The 19,273-nt window shown below is 40.8% G+C and overlaps 1 protein-coding gene across 4 annotated transcripts in view; it reads left to right on the top strand.

The window, feature by feature from the left end:
• LOC118144961 (uncharacterized) overlaps positions 1-18,765 on the top strand; it is a 56,921-nt gene extending 38,156 nt beyond the window's left edge. The window contains exons 6-11 of one of the 4 annotated variants that reach the window (XM_078335106.1): positions 3,680-3,824; positions 4,736-5,055; positions 8,352-8,552; positions 14,147-14,371; positions 15,473-15,691; positions 18,487-18,765. In XM_078335106.1, coding sequence (XP_078191232.1) covers positions 3,680-3,824; positions 4,736-4,849 — 259 coding nt within the window. In that variant the 3' untranslated portion in view covers positions 4,850-5,055; positions 8,352-8,552; positions 14,147-14,371; positions 15,473-15,691; positions 18,487-18,765. Of the gene's footprint in view, positions 1-3,679; positions 3,825-4,735; positions 5,056-8,351; positions 8,553-14,146; positions 14,373-15,472; positions 15,692-18,486 lie in introns of those variants that run through there. The other 3 variants (XM_078335103.1, XM_078335105.1, XM_078335104.1) reach the window with 3 other exon arrangements.
• The last annotated feature ends 508 nt before the right edge of the window (positions 18,766-19,273 follow it).

The raw sequence follows: 19,273 nt of genomic DNA, 5'->3' as shown, positions 1-19,273 counted from the left end.
CCAGACAAGCCTGGCCAACGTGGTAAGACCCCATGTCTACTAGAAATACTCAAGCAAAGTGAAGCATGCCTGTAATCTGAGCTACTCGGGAGACTGAGACATGAGAATCACTTGAACCTGGGAGGCAGAGGTTGCAGTGAGCCAAGATTGCACAACTGCACTCCAGCCTGGGCAAGAGAGTGAGACTCCTCTCAAAAAACAAACAAACAAAAACTTTATTAATCCAAATTAAAGTGGTATAGTAGTAGTAAAGGAACAGAGAATAGATGGGAAAAACAATAAATAAAAATATGGTAGATTTAAACCCAACAATTTAAATAATTACTTTAAAGATAGATGGTATTTTATAACTTCCCAATGGATTCAACTTGCCCACTGCTTAGACAGAGACAATTTCTCAAGACGGGAATTGCAATAAAGATTACAGCTTTCAGAAGATGTCTGGAAACAAACAAAAAAAAGAGATTACTTCACGCAGAGCTGGCTGTGCGGGAGACCAGTTTTATTATTACTCAAATCAGTCTCCCTGAGCATTCCACCTTCAGAGTTTTTAAGGACAACATGGTGGGTGGGGGGAAGCCAGTGAACCAAGAGTGCTGATTGGTCAGAGATGAAATCACAGGGAATGAAAGCTGTCTTCTTGAGCTAAGTCAGTTCCTGGGTAAGGACCTCAAGATCAGATGAGCCAGTTTATCAGTCTAGGTGGTGCCAGCTGACTCATCAAATGCAAAAGGATCTGCAACGTCTCTCAAGCACTGATCCTAGGAGCAGTTTAGTGAGGATCAGAATCTTGTAGCCTCCAGCTGCATGACTCTCAAACCATAATGTCTAGTCTTGAGGCTAATGTTAGTCCTACAAAGGCAATCTAGTCTCCAGGAAAGAAGGAGGTCTGCTTTGGGACAGGGCTATTGTCTTTATTTTAAACTATAAACTATAAAGTAAGTTTCTTCCAAAGTTAGTTCAGCCTACTCCCAGGAATGCACAAGGAGTTTGGAGGTTAGAAGCAAGATGGACTCAGTTAATTTAGATCTCTCTCACTGTCTCAGGCATAATTTTGCAAAGGCGGTTTCAGTATAATCATTTTGGTACAGGACAAGATTATGAAAAATAAAACTAATGCTAAGCATTTTCAAGAAACATACTGTAGCCAGATGGCGCCTATAGTCCCAGCTACTTGGGAGGCTGATCTAGGAGGATAGCTTGTGACCAGTTTGTGACCAGCCTGAGCAACATAGCAAGACCCTGACTCCAAAATTTAAAAATGTTTAAAAAGAGATATACTTTATCTATAAGAACACAGAAAGGAGTTATTAAAAATAATATATATATGACATTTGAGTAATGCAAATATTACCCTAAAGAAAGCTGCATCCATGTGGAACTGTTCCCAGGAATGGGTCCCAATCTAGACCCCAGGAAAGGGTTCTTGACCTCACACAAGAAAGAACTGGGGGCAAGTCCATAAAGTGAAAGTAAGTTTATTGGGAAAGTAAAGGAATAAAGAATGACTGCTCTATAGGGAGAGTCACAGTATGGGCTGCTCAACTGGGTATACTTATAGTTATTTCTTGATCATATGCTAAACACAGGGTGGATTATTCATGAGTTTTCTGGAAAAGAGATGAGCATTTCTCAGAACCAAGGGTTCCTCCTTTTTTTAGACTGTATAGGGTAACTTCCTGACATTGCCATGGTATTTGTAAAAAGTCTTGTTGCCAGTTGGAGTCTTTTAGCAGGCTAATGTATTATAATTAGTGTATAATGAGCACTGAGGACAACCAGAGGTCACTCTTGTCACCGTCTTGGTTTTGGTGAGTTTTGGCTGTCTTTTACCACATTCTGTTTTGTCAGCAGAATCTTCATGATCTGTATCTTGTGCTGACCTCCTATCATCCAGGGATTAAAAATGCCTAAGCTCCTGGGAATGCTGCCAGTAGTTCTGAGCCTTGTTTTACCCAGCCCCTATTCAAGATGGAACTACTCTGGTTTTAATGCTTCTGACAGACCCTACTGATTATCACAATATTGCCAGTAGTGGCAGGCAAGCTATTCACATCCAAATTTCACCTTAAAAAGAATGGCTTCAAAATTGATCTCCCCCATGAGAAATACTACCGGACTTGACACTGGATTGTTTTTCTCTTCATTTCCCTACCATTTCTTTGTTTTGCTTTGTTTTGTTTTGTTTTTGAGACAGAGTTTTGCTCTTATTGCCCAGGCTGGAGTGCAATGGCGTGATCTTAGCTCACCACAACCTCCGCCTCTGGGTTCAAGCAATTCTCTTGCCTCAGCCTCCTGAGTAGCTGGGATTATAGGCATACACCACCATGCCAGGCCCATTTTGTATTTTTAGTAGAGATAGGGTTTCTTTATGTTGGTCAGGCTGATCTTGAACTCCTGACCTCAGGTGATCTGCCCATCTCGGCCTCCTAAAGTGCTGGGATTACTGGCATGAGCCACCGTGCCTGGCCTGCCATTTCTTTTTGAGACAGGGTCTTACTGTGTTGCCCAGGTTCGTCTCTAACTCCTGGGCTCAAGTGTTCCACTGGCCTGAGCCTCCCAAAGTACTGGGATTACAGGTATGAGCCACTGCACCTGGCCCATTCCTCTATGATTTCTGATCTCTCTAGAAACACTTGGGTAACTGCACAGCTCTCTTCATAAATATGTTTTAGGGATATATATTTTTTTTATGACTGGGCATGGTATTTGTAGGCTCTGTCTTTGCAAGGTTTGGGTACAGCACAGGATTCCATTTGTCTACTTGGCTACACCCCTGGCTGAGATACACTGTTGCCAGAAAAGAGGGTCCTAATCCAGACCCCAAGAGCAGGTTAGTGGATCTTGCACAGGAAAGAATTCAAGGGGAGTCACAGAGCCCAGAGAAAAAAAGCAAGTTTATTGGAAACTACAACGTTACAGAGTAGAGAATCCTTGGAAAGCAGGAGGAGGAACATGCCATCCTTGTTAGTGTCTATAAGAAACTTACAAGAAGCTGTAATTAAATTTGGAACATGCAGATGTGCTTACTAAAGGTAGAGGCTATTGGTATTTTAGATGACCATTAATTTTTCAACCTGTGCCTCCTCATTAACAGTATCTTTAATAAAGTGGGCTGCACATTCTTAGGACATCTGGACATTCTGCAGGATTGGTGGAAGATGCTCTGTATGGCCACAAATGTTCTGTAATTATAATTGGTGGTCAGCTTGGGATGTGGCTAGTTTCAGACAAGCATTAACCTTATAGAGGCCTTGCGAGTGCCTAGCTAGTCACTTCAAGATAGAGTGACTCTGGTCCCGTTTTACCGAACCAGAAGTCTGGTAAGCAGAGTTTCCTCTAACACCATGAGGTCAATGTTACTGAAGTTCCTGGCCAGCCAAACTCTAAAAGCAGAGTCCCAAATTAGGGATCAGGTTCCTCCAGAAATCATTGCTATGGATGGCAAAGCAGTAGATTCCCTGAAGTCAATCTGCCACGTTGTCTGGAATTTTGGGAGCTTCATTTGCCCAGCTGGCAGTGCTGATGGGGACCCCACTGGAAGCCATAGCAGCAGCTTTGAACTCTGCATAGGACTCGCTCAATGCACCATATTGGCATTGTTGGCTCTTTTTGTTATTTTAAGTTGAAATTTGAAAATTGGTTGAGTTGGTTTCGTAATATTGATACCTACCTGTAGCTTACACAGAACACATCTGGTTGAAAGAGAAAAGGCAGAGAAAAAAGCAGACTTTTTGGAGGAGTTGTTCTCAGGCACTAAGAGTTTCACCCCTTATATTCATATGAGTGGACAAGAAGATTCCTTGGATACTTTCATGGTGAAGGTAAGGACAAATTTTGATTGCTTTTTGAAGAAACATGATTTTTATTACCTTGGGTTTTTCCAGGAGATAATTGGTAAATGTTCAGTACTTTGTTGGTCTTCTTAAAGGAGGATCAAGGGAAGCAGTACAGCATGGCAGACTAGAAGTATTTCTGGTTTTTTGTTTTGTTTTGTTTTCTTTGAGATTAAGTCTTGCTCTATTGCCGAGGTTGGAGTGCAGTGGAGTGATCTCGGCTCATTGCAACCTCTGTCTCCTGGGTTCAAGTGATTCTCCTGCCTCAGCCTCCCAAGTACCTGGGATTATAGGCACCCGCCACCACGCCCAGCTAATTTTTATGTTTTTAGTAGAGACAGGGTTTCACCATGTTGTCCAGGCTGGTCTCGAACTCCTAACCTTAGGCGATCCACCCGCCGCAGCCCCAAAGTACTGTGATTACAGACATGCCACTGCACCTGGCCGTGACTAACTCTTTCTATTGAGGGTCTTTTCTCCTGAAGTTTTGTGCCATAACTTTATATTTCAAAAGCAGGGAAATAGGCCAGGCTTAGTGGCTCACACCTGTAATCCCAGCACTTTGGGAGGCTGAGGCAGGTGGATCACTAGGTCAGGAGATTGAGACCATTCTGGCTAACACAGTGAAACCCTGTCTCTACTAAAAATGCAAAAAAATTAACTGGGTATGGTGGCACACGACTGTAATCCCAGTTACTCAAGAGGCTGAGTTAGGAGAAATCACTTGAACCCGGGAGGCAGAGGTTGCAGTGAGCTGAGATTGTGCCACTGGACCCCAGCCTGGGCAACAGCGCAAGACTCTGTCTCAAAAAAAAAAAAAAAAAAAAAAAGAGAGAGAAATAGATGTATCCATATTAAATTTCAAATGGGAAGTTTAACCTGTATATTGGCTTATTTAGGATAAGAGTGAAGCTATCCTGGCCAAGAACTTTGAGAGAGACAACACTTTTCACTCTGAAGGACCGAAAAAAAAAATGATCAGAAAATTTGGGATAAATGTCAACAAGATTTGAACTATAAAGAAAAACAAGCATCTGAGTCAGACAGACCTCCATATTCATTCAGCTGGGAAACTAAAACTGTGCAGTCCCAGTATCAGAATTTCCTTGGTCAGTTGGCTACTCTTCTGAGTGACAGCATTGTCTCCATACCAGCCACAGAGGAGGCTGTGGAAAACAGGATTCAGGAAATTGGTGCAAATGAGAAATCTTGGAAAGCTGTAAGTATATAAATAGATATAAAAGTTATTCTTTCCAATTTGATTCTTTTTTTTGAGACAGAGTCTCACTCTGTCGCCCAGTCTAGAGTGCAATGGCATGATCTCAGCTCACTGCAACCTCTTCCTCCTGGATTCAAGCGATTCTCCTGCCTCAACCTCCCAAGTAGCTGGGATTAGAGGTGCCCGCTACCGTGACCGGCTAACTTTTTTTGTATTTTTAGTAGAGATGGGGTTTCATCATTTTGGCCAGGCTGGTCTTGAACTCCTGACCTCGTGATCCACCCACCTTGGCCTCCAAAAGTGCTGAGATTACAGTCATGAGCCACTGTGCCTGGCCTAGAATTTTGACTCTCTTATGATGTAGATTTTAATATTAGTCAATTTAGGAAACTCTGCGGCTCTGAATTAGTTATAATTCTATTTTTACTATTACCGTGAAAGAAGAGAAGAGGCTGTTCATTATTATATTGGAGGTAGCCTAACATATTTATTAAGAGTGCAGAGCCCCAGCATGAAGCCCAGCTCTGCCATTTGTCAGCTGTGTGCTCTTGGGCAGATTCCTTATCCTCTCTATGCCTCATTTTCATTTGTGAAGTGGGGGACAGTGTGTAGTTCCCACTTCACAGAGTGGTTACAAAGACTAAATGGGTTAATACATGATAAATGCTTGATTTAATATAAGCTCAATAAATATTAAAATAGTGGTATTGGGCAGGCATGGTGGCTCACGCCTGTAATCCCAGCACTTTGGGAGGCCGAGGTGGGCGGATCACGAGGTCAGGAGTTCAAGACCAGTCTGGCCAAAATGATGAAACCCCATCCCTACTAAAAAATACAAAAATTAGCTGGGTGTGGTGGCACACGTCTGTAGGACCAGGTACTCGGGAGGCTGAGGTGGAAGAATCGCTTGAACCCAGGAGGCAGAGGTTGCAGTGAGCCGAGATTGTGCCACTACACTCCAGCCTGGTGACACAGCAAGACTCCATCTCAAAAATAAATAAATAAATAGATAGATAGATAAATAAATAAATAAAATAGTGGTATGGTAAAGATAGTGTTTACATGATAACCTAGCACTGGTCACTTCAGTCATTGCAGTAAAATTGCCAGTTTATTTTCATTTACTGGTCAAGTCTATCATATGATTGAATAAGCAGGTTAAGTGGCTATATCTCCTTGTTTGTGTCCAATCATTTTTGCCAGGCTGGAGTGTAGTGGCGTGATCTCGACTCACTGCAACCTCCACCTCAAGTGATCCTCCTGCCTCAGCCTTCCGAGTAGCTGGGATGCAGGCATGCACCACCACACCCAGCTAATTTTCTGTATTTTTAGTAGAGACGAGATTTTACCATCTTGGCCAGGATGATCTCCATCTCTTCACCTCATGATCTGCCTGCCTCGGCCTCCCAAAGTGCTGGGATTACAGGCTTGAGCCACCATGCCCAGCCTGTGTCCAAATCATTTTAGTATATTTCATGACTCCTCACCCTAAAATTCAAATGGTAATAGGTACAGTTAGCCCTCCATATCTATGGATTCAACCAACCAGTAATAAAAAATATTTGTCTAAAATATTACATCACAGCCAGGTATGTGGCTTACATCTGTAGTCCCAGCACTTTGGGAGGCTGAGGCAAGTGGATCACTTGAGGCCAGGAGTTCAAGACCAGCCTGGCCAACGTGGCAAAAACTCATCTCTACTAAAAATACAAAAATGAGCTGGGCATGGTGGCATGTAACTTGGGAGTTACTTGGGAGGCTGAGGCATGAGAATTGCTAAGCCCGGGAGGTGGAGGTTGCAATGAGCCAGCATCTCGCCACTGCCTGGGCAATAAAGCAAGACTGTCTGAAAAAAAAACTGCATCTGTACTGAACGTGTATAGACTTTCTTCCTTTTCATTATTCCCTAAACAACAGAGTACAATTATTTATATAGCATTTGCATTATATTAGGTATTATAAAAATCTTGAGATGATTTAAAGTATACAGGAGGATGTACACAGGTTATACACAAGCACTATGCCATCTTGTATCAAGAACTTGAATATTCATGAATTTTGGTATCTCTAGGAGGTTCTGACACTGATCTCCCATGGACACTAGGGTCACCTGTATATAGCTTAGATCCAGTGTGTTGGTGAAACCTGCTACACAGTAGCTTGTTTAGAGTTCCACATCTTTTTAATACTCTGCTCTCTTAAATTCATTATACAGCTTTATTTCTCAGTACTAACGAAAATGTCTTATTTTTATATATCAAAGCTTTCTCTTTATTTATTTTGAGATGGAGTTTTGCTCTTGTTGCCCAGGCTGGAGTGCAATGGTGTGATCTCAGCTCACTGCAACCTCTGCCTCCCAGGTTCAAGTGATTCTCCTGCCTCAGCCTCCCGAGTAGCTGGATTATAGACATGCGTCACCATCCCGGCTAATTTTGTATTTTGTAGTAGAGATGGGGTTTCTCCAAGCTGGTTCCAAACTCCCTACCTCAGGTGATCCACCCCCTTTTCAGCCTCCCAAAGTGCTGGGATTACAGCTGTGAGCCCTATTTATTTTTAAACCAATGTATACATGTCAAATCCTAAAATCATCTGTATTCATCTACTTAGTTACTTAATGCCACTCTAATGTGAATATAAATAAAACTTGCACATAGTTTTGAAACTACATAGAAAGCATGGAGGCTGGGTGCAGAGGCTCACACCTGTAATCCCAGCAGTTTAGGAGGTGGAGGTGGGTGGATCACCTGAGTTCAGGAGTTCCAGACCAGCTTGACCAATACAGCGAAATCTCGTCTCTACTCAAAATGCAAAAATTAGCCTGGCGTGGTGACATATGCCTGTAGTCCCAGCTACTTGGGAGGCTGAGACAGGAGAATTCTTTGAACCTGGGAGTCAAAGGTTGCAGGGAGCCGACATTGCGCCCCTGCAATCCAGCCTGCGTGACAGAGTGAAACTCTGTTTCAAAAAAATAGAAAGGGCCGGGAGCGGTGGCTGACGCCTGTAATCCCAGCACTTTGGGAGGCCAAAGCAGGTGGATCACAAGGTCAGGAGTTCAAAACCAGCCTGGCCAAGATGGTGAAAGCCCATCTCTACTAAAAATATAAAAATTAACCGGGCATGGTGGTGGACACCTGTTATCCCAGCTACTCAGGAGGCTGAGGCAGAGAATTGCTTCAACCTAGGAGGCAGAGGTTGCAGTGAGCCGAGATCACGCCACTGCACTCCAGCCAGGGTGACAAGCAAGCAAGCAAGCAAGCATGGAGCATGAGGGAGTTTTTAATGTTTTTTCCTTGCAGAGAACCAAAGGGCTTCAGCAGGAAATCCAGATGCTCACTAAACAACTAGAGCAGCTGCATCATCTTTATGAGGAAGGTGCTCAAGAATCATCCCAAGCTGAAGAAAAGTATTGAGAACAAAAAAGACCCTTTAAATGTCAGGAAAGAAAAATTTCGATCAATGACTTTTTTCAAGAGAGATTAGACTTGGACAGAAAGAAAGTAAGAATTTACTGAAGTATAAGCATTCCTTTGATAATGAAAATTATTGCATTTTATTTTATTAATAACTAACTTTAATATTTGAAGCTGTTAATACTATTAATACTTTTCTTCATATTGGGAAAGGGGGGAAGTTTGCTACAAACTCTGAAAGCTTCTGATTTTATTTTATTTATTTATTTATTTTTGAGATGGAGTCTCCCTCTGTCGCCAGGCTGGTGTGCAGTGGTGCGATCTCAGCTCACTGGAACCTCAGCCTCCTGGGTTCAAGCGATTCTCCTGCCTCAGCCTCCCAAGTAGCTGGGACTACAGGTGTACCCATCACACCCAGCTAATTTTTGTATTTTTAATAGAGATGGGTTTTCACCGTGTTGGCCAGGATGGTCTCAAGCTCTTGACCTTGTGATATGCCCGACTTGGCCTCCCAAATCAGGGCTGAGATTACAGATGTGAGCCACCACGCCCCGCCTTCATTTAGTCTTTTGGCTCATTCATCCATTTATTTATCTAATATTTATTGAGCACTCAGTTTTCTTTTCTCTTCTTTCTTTCTTTCTTTTTTTTTTTTCGAGATGGAGTTTCGCTTTTGTTGCCTAGGCTGGAGTGCAGTGGCATGATCTTGGCTCACTGCAACCTCCGCCTCCTAGGTTCAAGTGATTCTTCAGCCTCAGCCTCCTGAATAGCTGGGATTACAGGCACCACACCCAGCTAATATTTGTATTTTTAGTAGAGATGCAGTTTCACCATGTTGGCTAGGCTTGTCTAAACTCCTGACCTCAGGTGATCCACCCACCTCAGCTTCCCAAAGTGCTGAGATTACAGGCATAAGCCATCGTGCCCAGCCCAGTAGTTTTCTTTACTAGAGTTCTTGGGTTTTCTGGATTTCATTGTATATTGTTAAATTGTTTCCTAGGAAATAATGTATTTTTAATTTTTCATTTATTTATTTTATAAATAATTTTATTTTAAAGGTGGAACACTTTGGACTAGTTTATGGGAAAACTGCTTTTTTTTTTCTTGAGACAGTCTTACTCTGTTTCCCAGGCTGGAATGCAGTGTTACCATCATGGTACACTGCAGCCTCAACCTTCTGAGGCTCAAATGATCCTCTTGCCTCAGCCTTCTGAGTAGCTGGAACCACAGGTGCATGCCACTATGTCTAGCTAATTTTTGTAGTTTTTTAGAGACAGGGTCTTTCCATGTTGCCCAGGCTGGTCTCGAACTCCATGTGCCTCAAATGATCTGCCCATCTCTGCCTCCCAAAGTGCTGGAATTACAGCCTATATTTCTTTTAGATTTTCAATTTATTACCACTAAATTTCAAAATGTTCTCTTAGAATTATTTTCATCTTTGCATTCTGAATGCATTATCTTTGCATATCTATACATTCTATATATTCCTCCCTTCTAATATTGTGTATTTTCACTTTCTCTCTTTCCTTTTTAACCAGGCTTGCCTGAGTCATCTATGTTATCTTTCCAAAGAACCAGTGGTTCTTTTTGAGACAGGGTCTTGCTCTGCCTGTTATCCAGGCTGGAGTGCAGTGGCATGATTACAGCTCACTGAAGCCTCAACCTTCAGGACTCAAGGGATCCTCCTGTCTCAGCCTCCCAGATAGCTGGAACTACAGGTGCATGCCTCTATACCTGACTAGTTTTTTGAAGTTTTTGTAGAGATGGGACTTCACCATGTTGCCTGGGCTGGTCTCAACTGCTGAGCTCAAGCGATTCTCCCACCTCAGCCTCCCAAAGTTCTAGTATTACAGGCATAGCCACCATGCCTGTCCAGTTCTTTTTTTTAAAATATACATTTTATGGCCGGGCATGGTGGCTCATGCCTGTAATCCCGGCACTTTGAGAGGTCGAGATGGGTGGATCACTTGAGATCAGGAATTCAAGATCAGCCTGACCAACATTGTGAAACCCCATTTCTACTAAAACTACAAAAGTTAGCTGGGCAAAGTGGTATGCACCTCGAATCCCAGCTACTTGGGAGGCTGAGGCAAGAGAATCAAACTGGGGAGGTTGAGGTTGCGGTGAGCCGAGATTGTGCCACTGTGCTCCAGCCTGGGCAGCAGAGCAAAACTCTGTCTCAAAAATAAATAAATATGCATTTTACTAGTTTTTTTTTGTTTATATATAATGAGTATATATAGTATCTTTATTAAATCTGCACCCTACTTTGTCTATTCCCTTCTTAAGTTAATGTGCTTTTTTTTTTTTTTTTTTTTTAGACAAGGGTTTCACCACGACAGCCAGGCTGGTCTTGAACTCCTGACCTCAGGTGATCCACCCACCTCAGCCTCCCAAAGTGCTAGGATTATAGGCATGAGGCACTGCGCCCGGCCAGTTAACGTGCTTTTTTTGGTCTTTTGTTTTTAAATCAGAAAAGGAGTAAATACTATTAAATATTCCTCTGTTGCTTGTCCAGTAGATTTTTATAAGAAATATTTCTTTTCACCATGTTCTATGTATGCTTGTAATTTTAGTGTTGATTTCCATTTTTTGAGCTGAAGTTATTTAGATTTTTTTTTGAGACAGAGTCATGCTGTCTTGCTCAGGCTGGAGTGCAGTGGCACTATCTTGGCTCATTGCAACCTCCGCCTCCCAGGTTCAAACCATTCTCCTACCTCAGCTTCCTGAGTAGCTGGGATTACAGGCATGAGCCACCAAGCCTGGCGAAGTTTCATCTTTTATATCATTTTGCTACCAGCTCCTTTCATCTTCCCAATATGGTTAATTTAATATTTTAAGCTGAATCCATAATCAGCATTTAATTTACCATTATAGTAAATGGATACAAAAGCGTGAAGTACTATATGCTTGGTACATTTTCTTTCTTATATTGCATTTTATTTTTCCTACAGTTAATCCCTTCCTTATATTTTTATACATTTATTTTTCAGCATTCGTTTATTAAGGTTTTTTTTTTCTGCTCAAATCTGTATCAGATGATCCTTTAGACTGTAAAAATCTCCCATTTTTTTTCTCCCAAAGTCCTTCATTCCCTCGCTTCAGTCTGGATTTTGCTCTGTGGGCCTGGGCACAGCTTTGATCCTGTGACTTTCCTTCTCTAATCTCCTGGTTTGGTTTCATTGTTTGCTGAATCACATTTCTTCCTCTTTTTTGGTGTCCTTTCTTATTTTGCTGGAACATATCCTCCAATGGCTTCCTAAGACATGGTGCCTTGGAGAGTGACATTTTTTGGGGTTGTTGTGTGAATAACAAAGTCTTTTTTTGAATTATCATACTCAATTGATAGCTGGGTTTAGACTTTATTTTCACACGCGGACTCCATTGTCTTCTAGTCTCTAGGGTTGTTATTGAGAAGGATGGTGCCATTCTGGTTCTTCTTCCTTAATTTGTTGTTTTATTTCTTTTAATGGATTAAAACATTTATCATAACTTTTTTGTAATAATATTTGAGATAACTAATTTTTGTCTCATAATAAGATTAATTCAGCTGGGCATAGTGGCTCATATCTGTAATTCTAGTACTTAGGAAGGCTGAGGTAGGTGGATAGCTGGAGCCCAGGAATTTGAGATCAGCCTGGACAACATGGCGACATCTCATCTCTACAAAAGATTCAAGAACTAGCCAGGCATGGTGCACACCTGTAGTCCCAGCTACTGAGAAGGCTGAGGTGGGAGGATGGCTTGGGCATGGGAGATCAAGGCTGCAATGTGCCGTGATTGCATCACTGCACTCCAGCCTGGGTGACAGAGTGAGACCCTGTCCCAAAAAATAAAAAATCAGGTGTATTAGTGAAGATTTGTAAAGTAGAAAATAATAGAAATAAAATTGAAATCACCAGTAATCCCACCATTTTGTGATAACTAGTATTTAATATAGGTATATTTCCCTGATTATTTTCCATGCATAGTTTTATCACAAGTGAGATATGCATAGTTTTTCTTAATCCTGCTTTTTTCTTTTCTTTTTTTTTTTTTAAAGATGGGATTACACCATGTTGGTCAGGCTGGTCTTGAACTCCTGCCCTCAGGTAATCCACCCGCCTTGGCTTCCAAAGTGCTTGGATTACAGGTGTGAGCCACCATGCCCAGCCAATCCTGCTTTTTTCATTAACTATATCATTATCATTTTTTCTTAATAAATATTTATGAAACTTAATTTCTAGGGAATAATCTATCATACATAATTTTTCTTTTTTCTTTTTTTTTTTTTTTTGAGACGGAGTTTCGCTCTTGTTTGTTACCCAGGCTGGAGTGCAATGGTGCAATCTCGGCTCACCGCAACCTCCGCCTCCTGGGTTCAGGCAATTCTCCCGCCTCAGCCTCCCGAGTAGCTGGGATTACAGGCCCGCGCCACCATGCCCAGCTAATTTTTTTGTATTTTTAGTAGAGACGGGGTTTCACCATGTTGACCAGGATGGTCTCGATCTCTCGACCTTGTGATCCACCTGTCTCAGCCTCCCAAAGTGCTGGGATTACAGGCTTGAGCCACCACGCCCGGCAATTTTTCTTTTTTGATATTTGCATTGCTTCATTTTTTTCTGTTATAAATAATGTTGTAAAGAATATCTTTGTGTCCTGAAGTTATCTAGGGAAAAAAGGAAAAAAAAAAAAAAGACTATCTTTGTGACCAGGTACAGTGGCTCATGCCTGTAATCTCAGCACTTTGGGAGGCCGAGGTGGGTGGATCATCTGCGGTCAGGAGTTAGAGACCAGCCTGGTGAACATGGTGAAACACTGTCTCTACTAAAAATGCAAAAATTAGCTGGGCATGGTGCTGAGTGCCAGTAATTCTGGGTACTTGGGAGGCTGAGGCTGGGGAATCACTTGAACCTGGGAGGCAGAGGTTGCTGTGAGCCATGGTTGTGCCATTGCACTCCAGCCTGGGCCACAAGAGCAAAACTCCCTCTCAAAAAAAAAAAAGGATATCTGAATATCTTTTTTCAGATGGCTAGGTGAGGTGGCTCACGCCTGTAATACCAGCACTTTGGGTGGGCAAGGCGGGAAGATCACTTGAGCCCAGGAGTTTGAGGAAAATAAAAAAACACAGCTGAGTGTACACATCCTGTAGTCCCAGCTACTCCAGAGGCTGAGGTGGGAGGATCTCTTGAGCCTGGGAAGTTGAGCCTGCAGTGAGTGGTGATCATGCCACTGAATTCCAGCATGGGCGACAGAGCAAGACCCTAACTTAAACAATACATTTAAAAATCTTTGTGTGTGAATCTTTATCCACAATTTGGTTCTTTCTTTTTTTTTTTAGTGCCCTGACTCGGATCCGAACCGAGGTTGCTGCAGGCACAACTTGATTATTTCCTTATAATACATTCCTAGAAAAGTTGAACTAATCTATGCTACTGCTTGGTGCTTATAAAATCTATTTATTGTACTCTTGGTAGTCCTGAGTCATCACTTTTATTGTCATATTTTATTTTCCTGATTATTTTAATAATGCATAAAATATTTTATAATAATTTGCATAAATAATGCATAAAAATATTTTACTTATGGAAGTATTGTTAAGCCTGCAGTGTGTTAGTCTGGAGTGGATGTGGTATAATGCTAGTATAGAATAACATCTTAAAACACAAATTTTTATTTTAATACTGTTGATTTCTGCAAAGGAACACTCAGAGACTAAGCATTCCCAGAGAGACAAGCATAAGAATTTCAAAAAGCAAGAGAAAGACAACATGCAACAAATGTTATTGAATATTCAGAAGAATTTGCAGATTGCTACGACACAAAGATTGAAGAAGAAAGTTCAGAAACTTCAGAAGCAGCTCAGTGATTTGAAATTGTCAAATAAAAATATGGAAACCCAGCTGATAAGAGTAAATGTCCTTAAAGTAAGTGAAGGAAGAGAGGCTTTCAGAAATTCACTTAAGCTTTGGTTTTTTACCATATTAGCAGCATGCTTTTCATTGCAGTCAAAAAAATAAAAGTATTTTATGTACATACAAAAGAATATATATATTATTAAAGCATAGAGAGTAAAATTGGAATCTACCACTCATTTTAAGAAACAAATATTACCAATACAATTGAAACCCCCATATATCCATATATCTTCCTCCTTATTCCTCAATGATAATTGGTATTCTAAGGGTTATAATTACAAATCCCTTGTTTTTTGTTTTATTATTATTCTTTTTGAGATTGAGTCTCCCTCTGTCACCTAGACTGGAGTGCCGTGGCACAATGTTGGCTCACTGCAACCTCTGCCCTCCAGGTTCAAGCAATCCTCCCACCTCAGCCTCCCGAGTAGCTGGGACTACAGGTACACACCACCATGCCCAGCTAATTTTTGTATTTTTAGTAGACACAGGGTTTCACCATGTTGGCCAGGCTGGTCTCGAACCCCCGACCCCAAGTGATCTGCCTGCCTCAGCCTCCCAAAGTGCTGAGGCATAAGCCACCACACCCAGCCCGTTTTTTATTGTAGTTTTACTGGTGTCTCTTATTGGGGTAATAGTTAAAAGTTGTAGTCATTTTAGGGGCTCTTGTTTGGACCTTCTCCATATCAAGCTTCAGTTATACTATTTCAAAAAGTATGCCTTAAGCCAAACAGGCACTAAATAACTGATCAACGGATACAGCAGTTTATCAGCAACATTTCTCTTACTGAAATGCCACTTATTTTCTGTATTTCTGTACTTGATTAATGTAGGGATTTAAGACCATTGAGGATAGGATGCAATAAACATGTTAAGACTCTTTAAATCCCAAGTGGCCAGTTAATAAAAGTGCTAAGTTAGTTATTGATGAGCACGATGGTGAAGAAATGTCCTCTTAATTAAGAAACTGTGGAATGTTTTTCTTTTCCATATCGCTCTCTCTTCATAAAAAAATAAAGAAAAGGAAAAGAAGCATGAGTTACCATAACTGTTATTTAGAAGAGATCTAATCATAGTTATCTCCTTCCTTTTCCCCATCTTATATGCTGTCAGGACAAAACAATTGAAAACCTCAGGCAATCTTTAGCAAATGTTGAAACAATGAAAGAGAAGGCAGTTGTGAAAACAGAAAACTTGAAAACTACATTAGACTCTGCAGAGCAAGAGGCAAGATCAGACAAAGAGAAGACCCAGCAGATGTTAGATGCTATCACTTCTGAGCCTCCCACAGCAAAGAGCACACCTGAAGAAATATCAGGACAAGAACAAGAGGTTTTTGTAAAATAATAAAATTAAAATTAATTTAGTTAAAGTGATAAACACCACCCCTACTTAGACTGTAACTAACTTAGACAAAAGGGAATATCGGCTTATGGAATCAAAAATGAGTTAAACTTTGACTCCAGGAGAGTGAATATGTACCTGGGCTCCAGGATTAGCACCTGGAACCTACAAGCCCTTTCTCATATTTACTTCTTGGCATCTATGTATCAGCTCATCTGTCTGACTGCAGGTTGGTTTTCTCCATGAGAGGAAACATGGCCACTGACAACCATGGAGTTTTATATGTAGTTCCTGTGACAGGACAGAGAATCCCAAGAAAGGGTCTAATTGGCCCAGTTTAGGTCAAGTGCTTATCCCTGCTAAACCCACAGTGGCTACGGATGGGATATATGATTATTTTATATACTCTGACTAGTGACCAGGAGGGTATAGGTCTATGAGATCGTGTGTCATCATGTGAAATTCAGCGGAAACCTTGTATGTTACTTTCTGTGTCACTGTCTATCAAAATAGAGTAGTGCTTCTAAACTTGCTTAGATTTTCACTATGCTTGTAAATATTTTGAGAGAATTTTTAAAAGGCTAATTGATCATTTGGAAAAATTTTAAAGTTATTATATGTCACATCTCCATATATTAGTTGCTTAGGAAACTTATACCTTAAGATATGCTTAAAACATTAAGTATGATATTAGCATTTTCTCTTTTTTCTCTCTTTAACTTCTGCTTGTTCACTTTCTTGATTGTTTCTATTTCTTTTATTTTTTGAGACAGAGTTTCATTCTGTTGCCCAGTCTGGAATGCAGTAGCATGCTCATGGCTCACCACAGCCTCAACGTCCTGAGCTAAAGCAATCCGCTCACCTGAGCCTTCCAAATAGCTGGGGCTACATGTTTGCCACCACCACACCTGACTAATTTTTGTATGTTTTGTAAAGATAGGGTTTCACCATGTTTCCCAGGCTAGTCTCAAACTCTTGCACTCAAGCAATTCTCCTGCCTTGGCTTCCCAAAGTGCTGGGAATACAGGTGTGAGCCACTGTGTCCAGCTCCCTATTTTATTTTCAGTCATATCTGTTTTCCTTTGGCTACCTTGTAGTTCACTCTTCACTTTTTAGATGATTTTGTGTTTTCTTGCCTGAGTTCAAGTCTCACATCTAGATATCTTTTTCTTTCTTTCTTTTTTTTTTTAGAGATGGGGTTTCACCATGTTGGCCAGGTTGGTCTCGAACTCCTGACCTCAGGCAATCCGCCCACCTTGGCCTCCCAAAGTGCTGGGATTATAGCCGTAATCCCAGCCTTACATCTAGATATCCTGGACATCTTTTTGTTTATTTCTATGCTGAATTATTACATTTCTGATTCAAAATAAAGTCCCCCCCTCCCCACCATTTTGCAAATTTTATTTGTATTTAATTTTTTTCAGGGTGTTGTGTCAAACATGTGTTCTGTGTTTCATGGTTGTCTTTTTTATTTTTTGAGATGGATTTTTGCTGTTATCGCCCAGGCTGGAGTGCAGTGGCGTGATCTCTGCTCACTGCAGCCTCTGCCTTCTGGGTTCAAGCAATTCTCCTACTTCAGCCTCCTGAGTAGCTGGGACTACAGGCACCTGCCACCGTGCCCGGCTTATTTTTGTATTTTTTTAGTACAGACGGGATTTCACCATGTTGGCCAGGATGGTCTTGATCTCTTGACCTCGTGATCCTCCTGCCTCGGCCTCCCAAGGTGCTGGGATTGCAGGCGTGAGCCACCGTGCCCAGCTTCTATTTTCTTCTTAAAGTAATTTTATATGAATATAATTTGCCATTTATCTGTATTCACTTTGAAATTCCTTGAATTCTCTAGTCTTCAGACGTTTCTACTTTAGAGTAACTGGAGGCAGGACTTACTCACTAGGTTCCTTAGCTCAATACCACCGGCTTCTGTTGGCACAGTGAGTGCAGTTTCTAAAGTTTACTCGATCAAGCCTTTTATTTTGTGAATGAGGGTTTGTGATGTCTGATTCTGTAATACTCTCATTTGTATAAACTTCTTAATTTCCACTGTTTGCTTTTCTCTTTTCCTTTATTACCAAGCTTCCAAGGAACACCTCACCCAACTACCACCCTCTCCCATCAGAAACCTTGCCCTCTGCAACTACCATTTTTGGTCTTGTGTGCTTTCAAGCCCCTTGCTTTTCCTTCCCCACTTGTCAGTGTTCTGATCCACCAGATCTCAGATTTGTTCTCGTTATTTTGCCATTTATGAACTGTCTTGTTTCCGGGGGTAATGTCTGCTTTCTACACCAGTGGAAATTAGCTGCACCTTCCTTGGAAGCTGCCTCTGCTGGGTTAGAATATTCATTTCCCCACTTGAAGTTTGTGCTATTCTCTAGGTTTGCTTTAGGCACAATTTACAGGTAGTTTTTATGTAATCTCCACATTGATCACTATGGTTTTTGGAGGATGGGTAGAGAAATGTGTGTTTAGGGGACTGGTATTCTCATTCAGCAAATCAGAAGTCCAAAAAGTAATTACCTTATGAATGAAAAATAACAAAATAAGCAGCAATAAAATTAAGTTTACAAAAGTGTAAAAGCAAGAAAAAAAATTTAAATGCAAAGGAAATTTTAAATAGAGTTATTGTAATAGATCAGTTCCTAGCTTAAACATACTGTTTGAAAGTAGACTATATTACATTTAATAATGTTGAATAAGACTAAATTTCTAATACCAATTCTTTGTACATAATAAGTGGGTGACCCAAATTACTAATATATCTCGATTTCTGTGATGGTTGTTTGTAGCTCAGCAACTTTCAAGAAACTATTATGAAGATGTTGGGATTTGACATAAAAACAGCAGACAAGGAAATCATCAATCAGCTAAAGCTTATTATTCAAGTTTATGAAATATCTAACAAATCAAAGATTGCTTCTGATTGTGAGACTGGAAAGGTTAATTAATAAAGCCATTCTGCCTCTTCATTGCTGCCAAGAACTCAGCAGATATGAATATTTCCTCCAGCATTTTGGATATAGCTAAATTATGAATAAAATACAGTGGAAAAATTTCACATAAATCTATGTTTGGCATTTAACTTTTTTAACATTTTATTTATTTTTTAATTTTTTTTATTTTTTCAAAGATGAGGTTTCACCATGTTGGTCAGGCTGGTCTTTAACTCCCAACCTCAGGTCTGTCTTGGTCTCCAAAGTGCTTAGATTACAGGCATGAGCCACCACGCCCAGATGGCATTTAACTTTTAAAAATAATCTTATTCTATACATTACTTATGGTTTAGTCCGAATTATTTCTTGTAATAATTATCTAATTACATTTTCATTAACTGTATTTTTAAAAATTTTGAATTCAAACATACTCCAAGATTTTTTTTTTTCTTTTTTCTTTTATAAAGACAGGGTTTCACCAGTTGGTCAGGCTGGTCTTGAACTCCCGACCTCAGGTGATCTGCCCGCCTTGGCCTCCAAAGTGCTTGGATTACAGGCGTGAGCCACCATGCCTGGACTTTTTTTTTTTTTTTTTTAATAGAGACGGGGTTTCACCACCATGTTGGCCAGGATGGTCTCCATC

Source organism: Callithrix jacchus, chromosome 8, assembly GCF_049354715.1.
Source record: "Callithrix jacchus isolate 240 chromosome 8, calJac240_pri, whole genome shotgun sequence".
Classification (NCBI taxonomy): Eukaryota; Metazoa; Chordata; class Mammalia; order Primates; family Cebidae; genus Callithrix; species Callithrix jacchus.
This window is presented reverse-complemented; position numbering and strand designations above follow the sequence as displayed.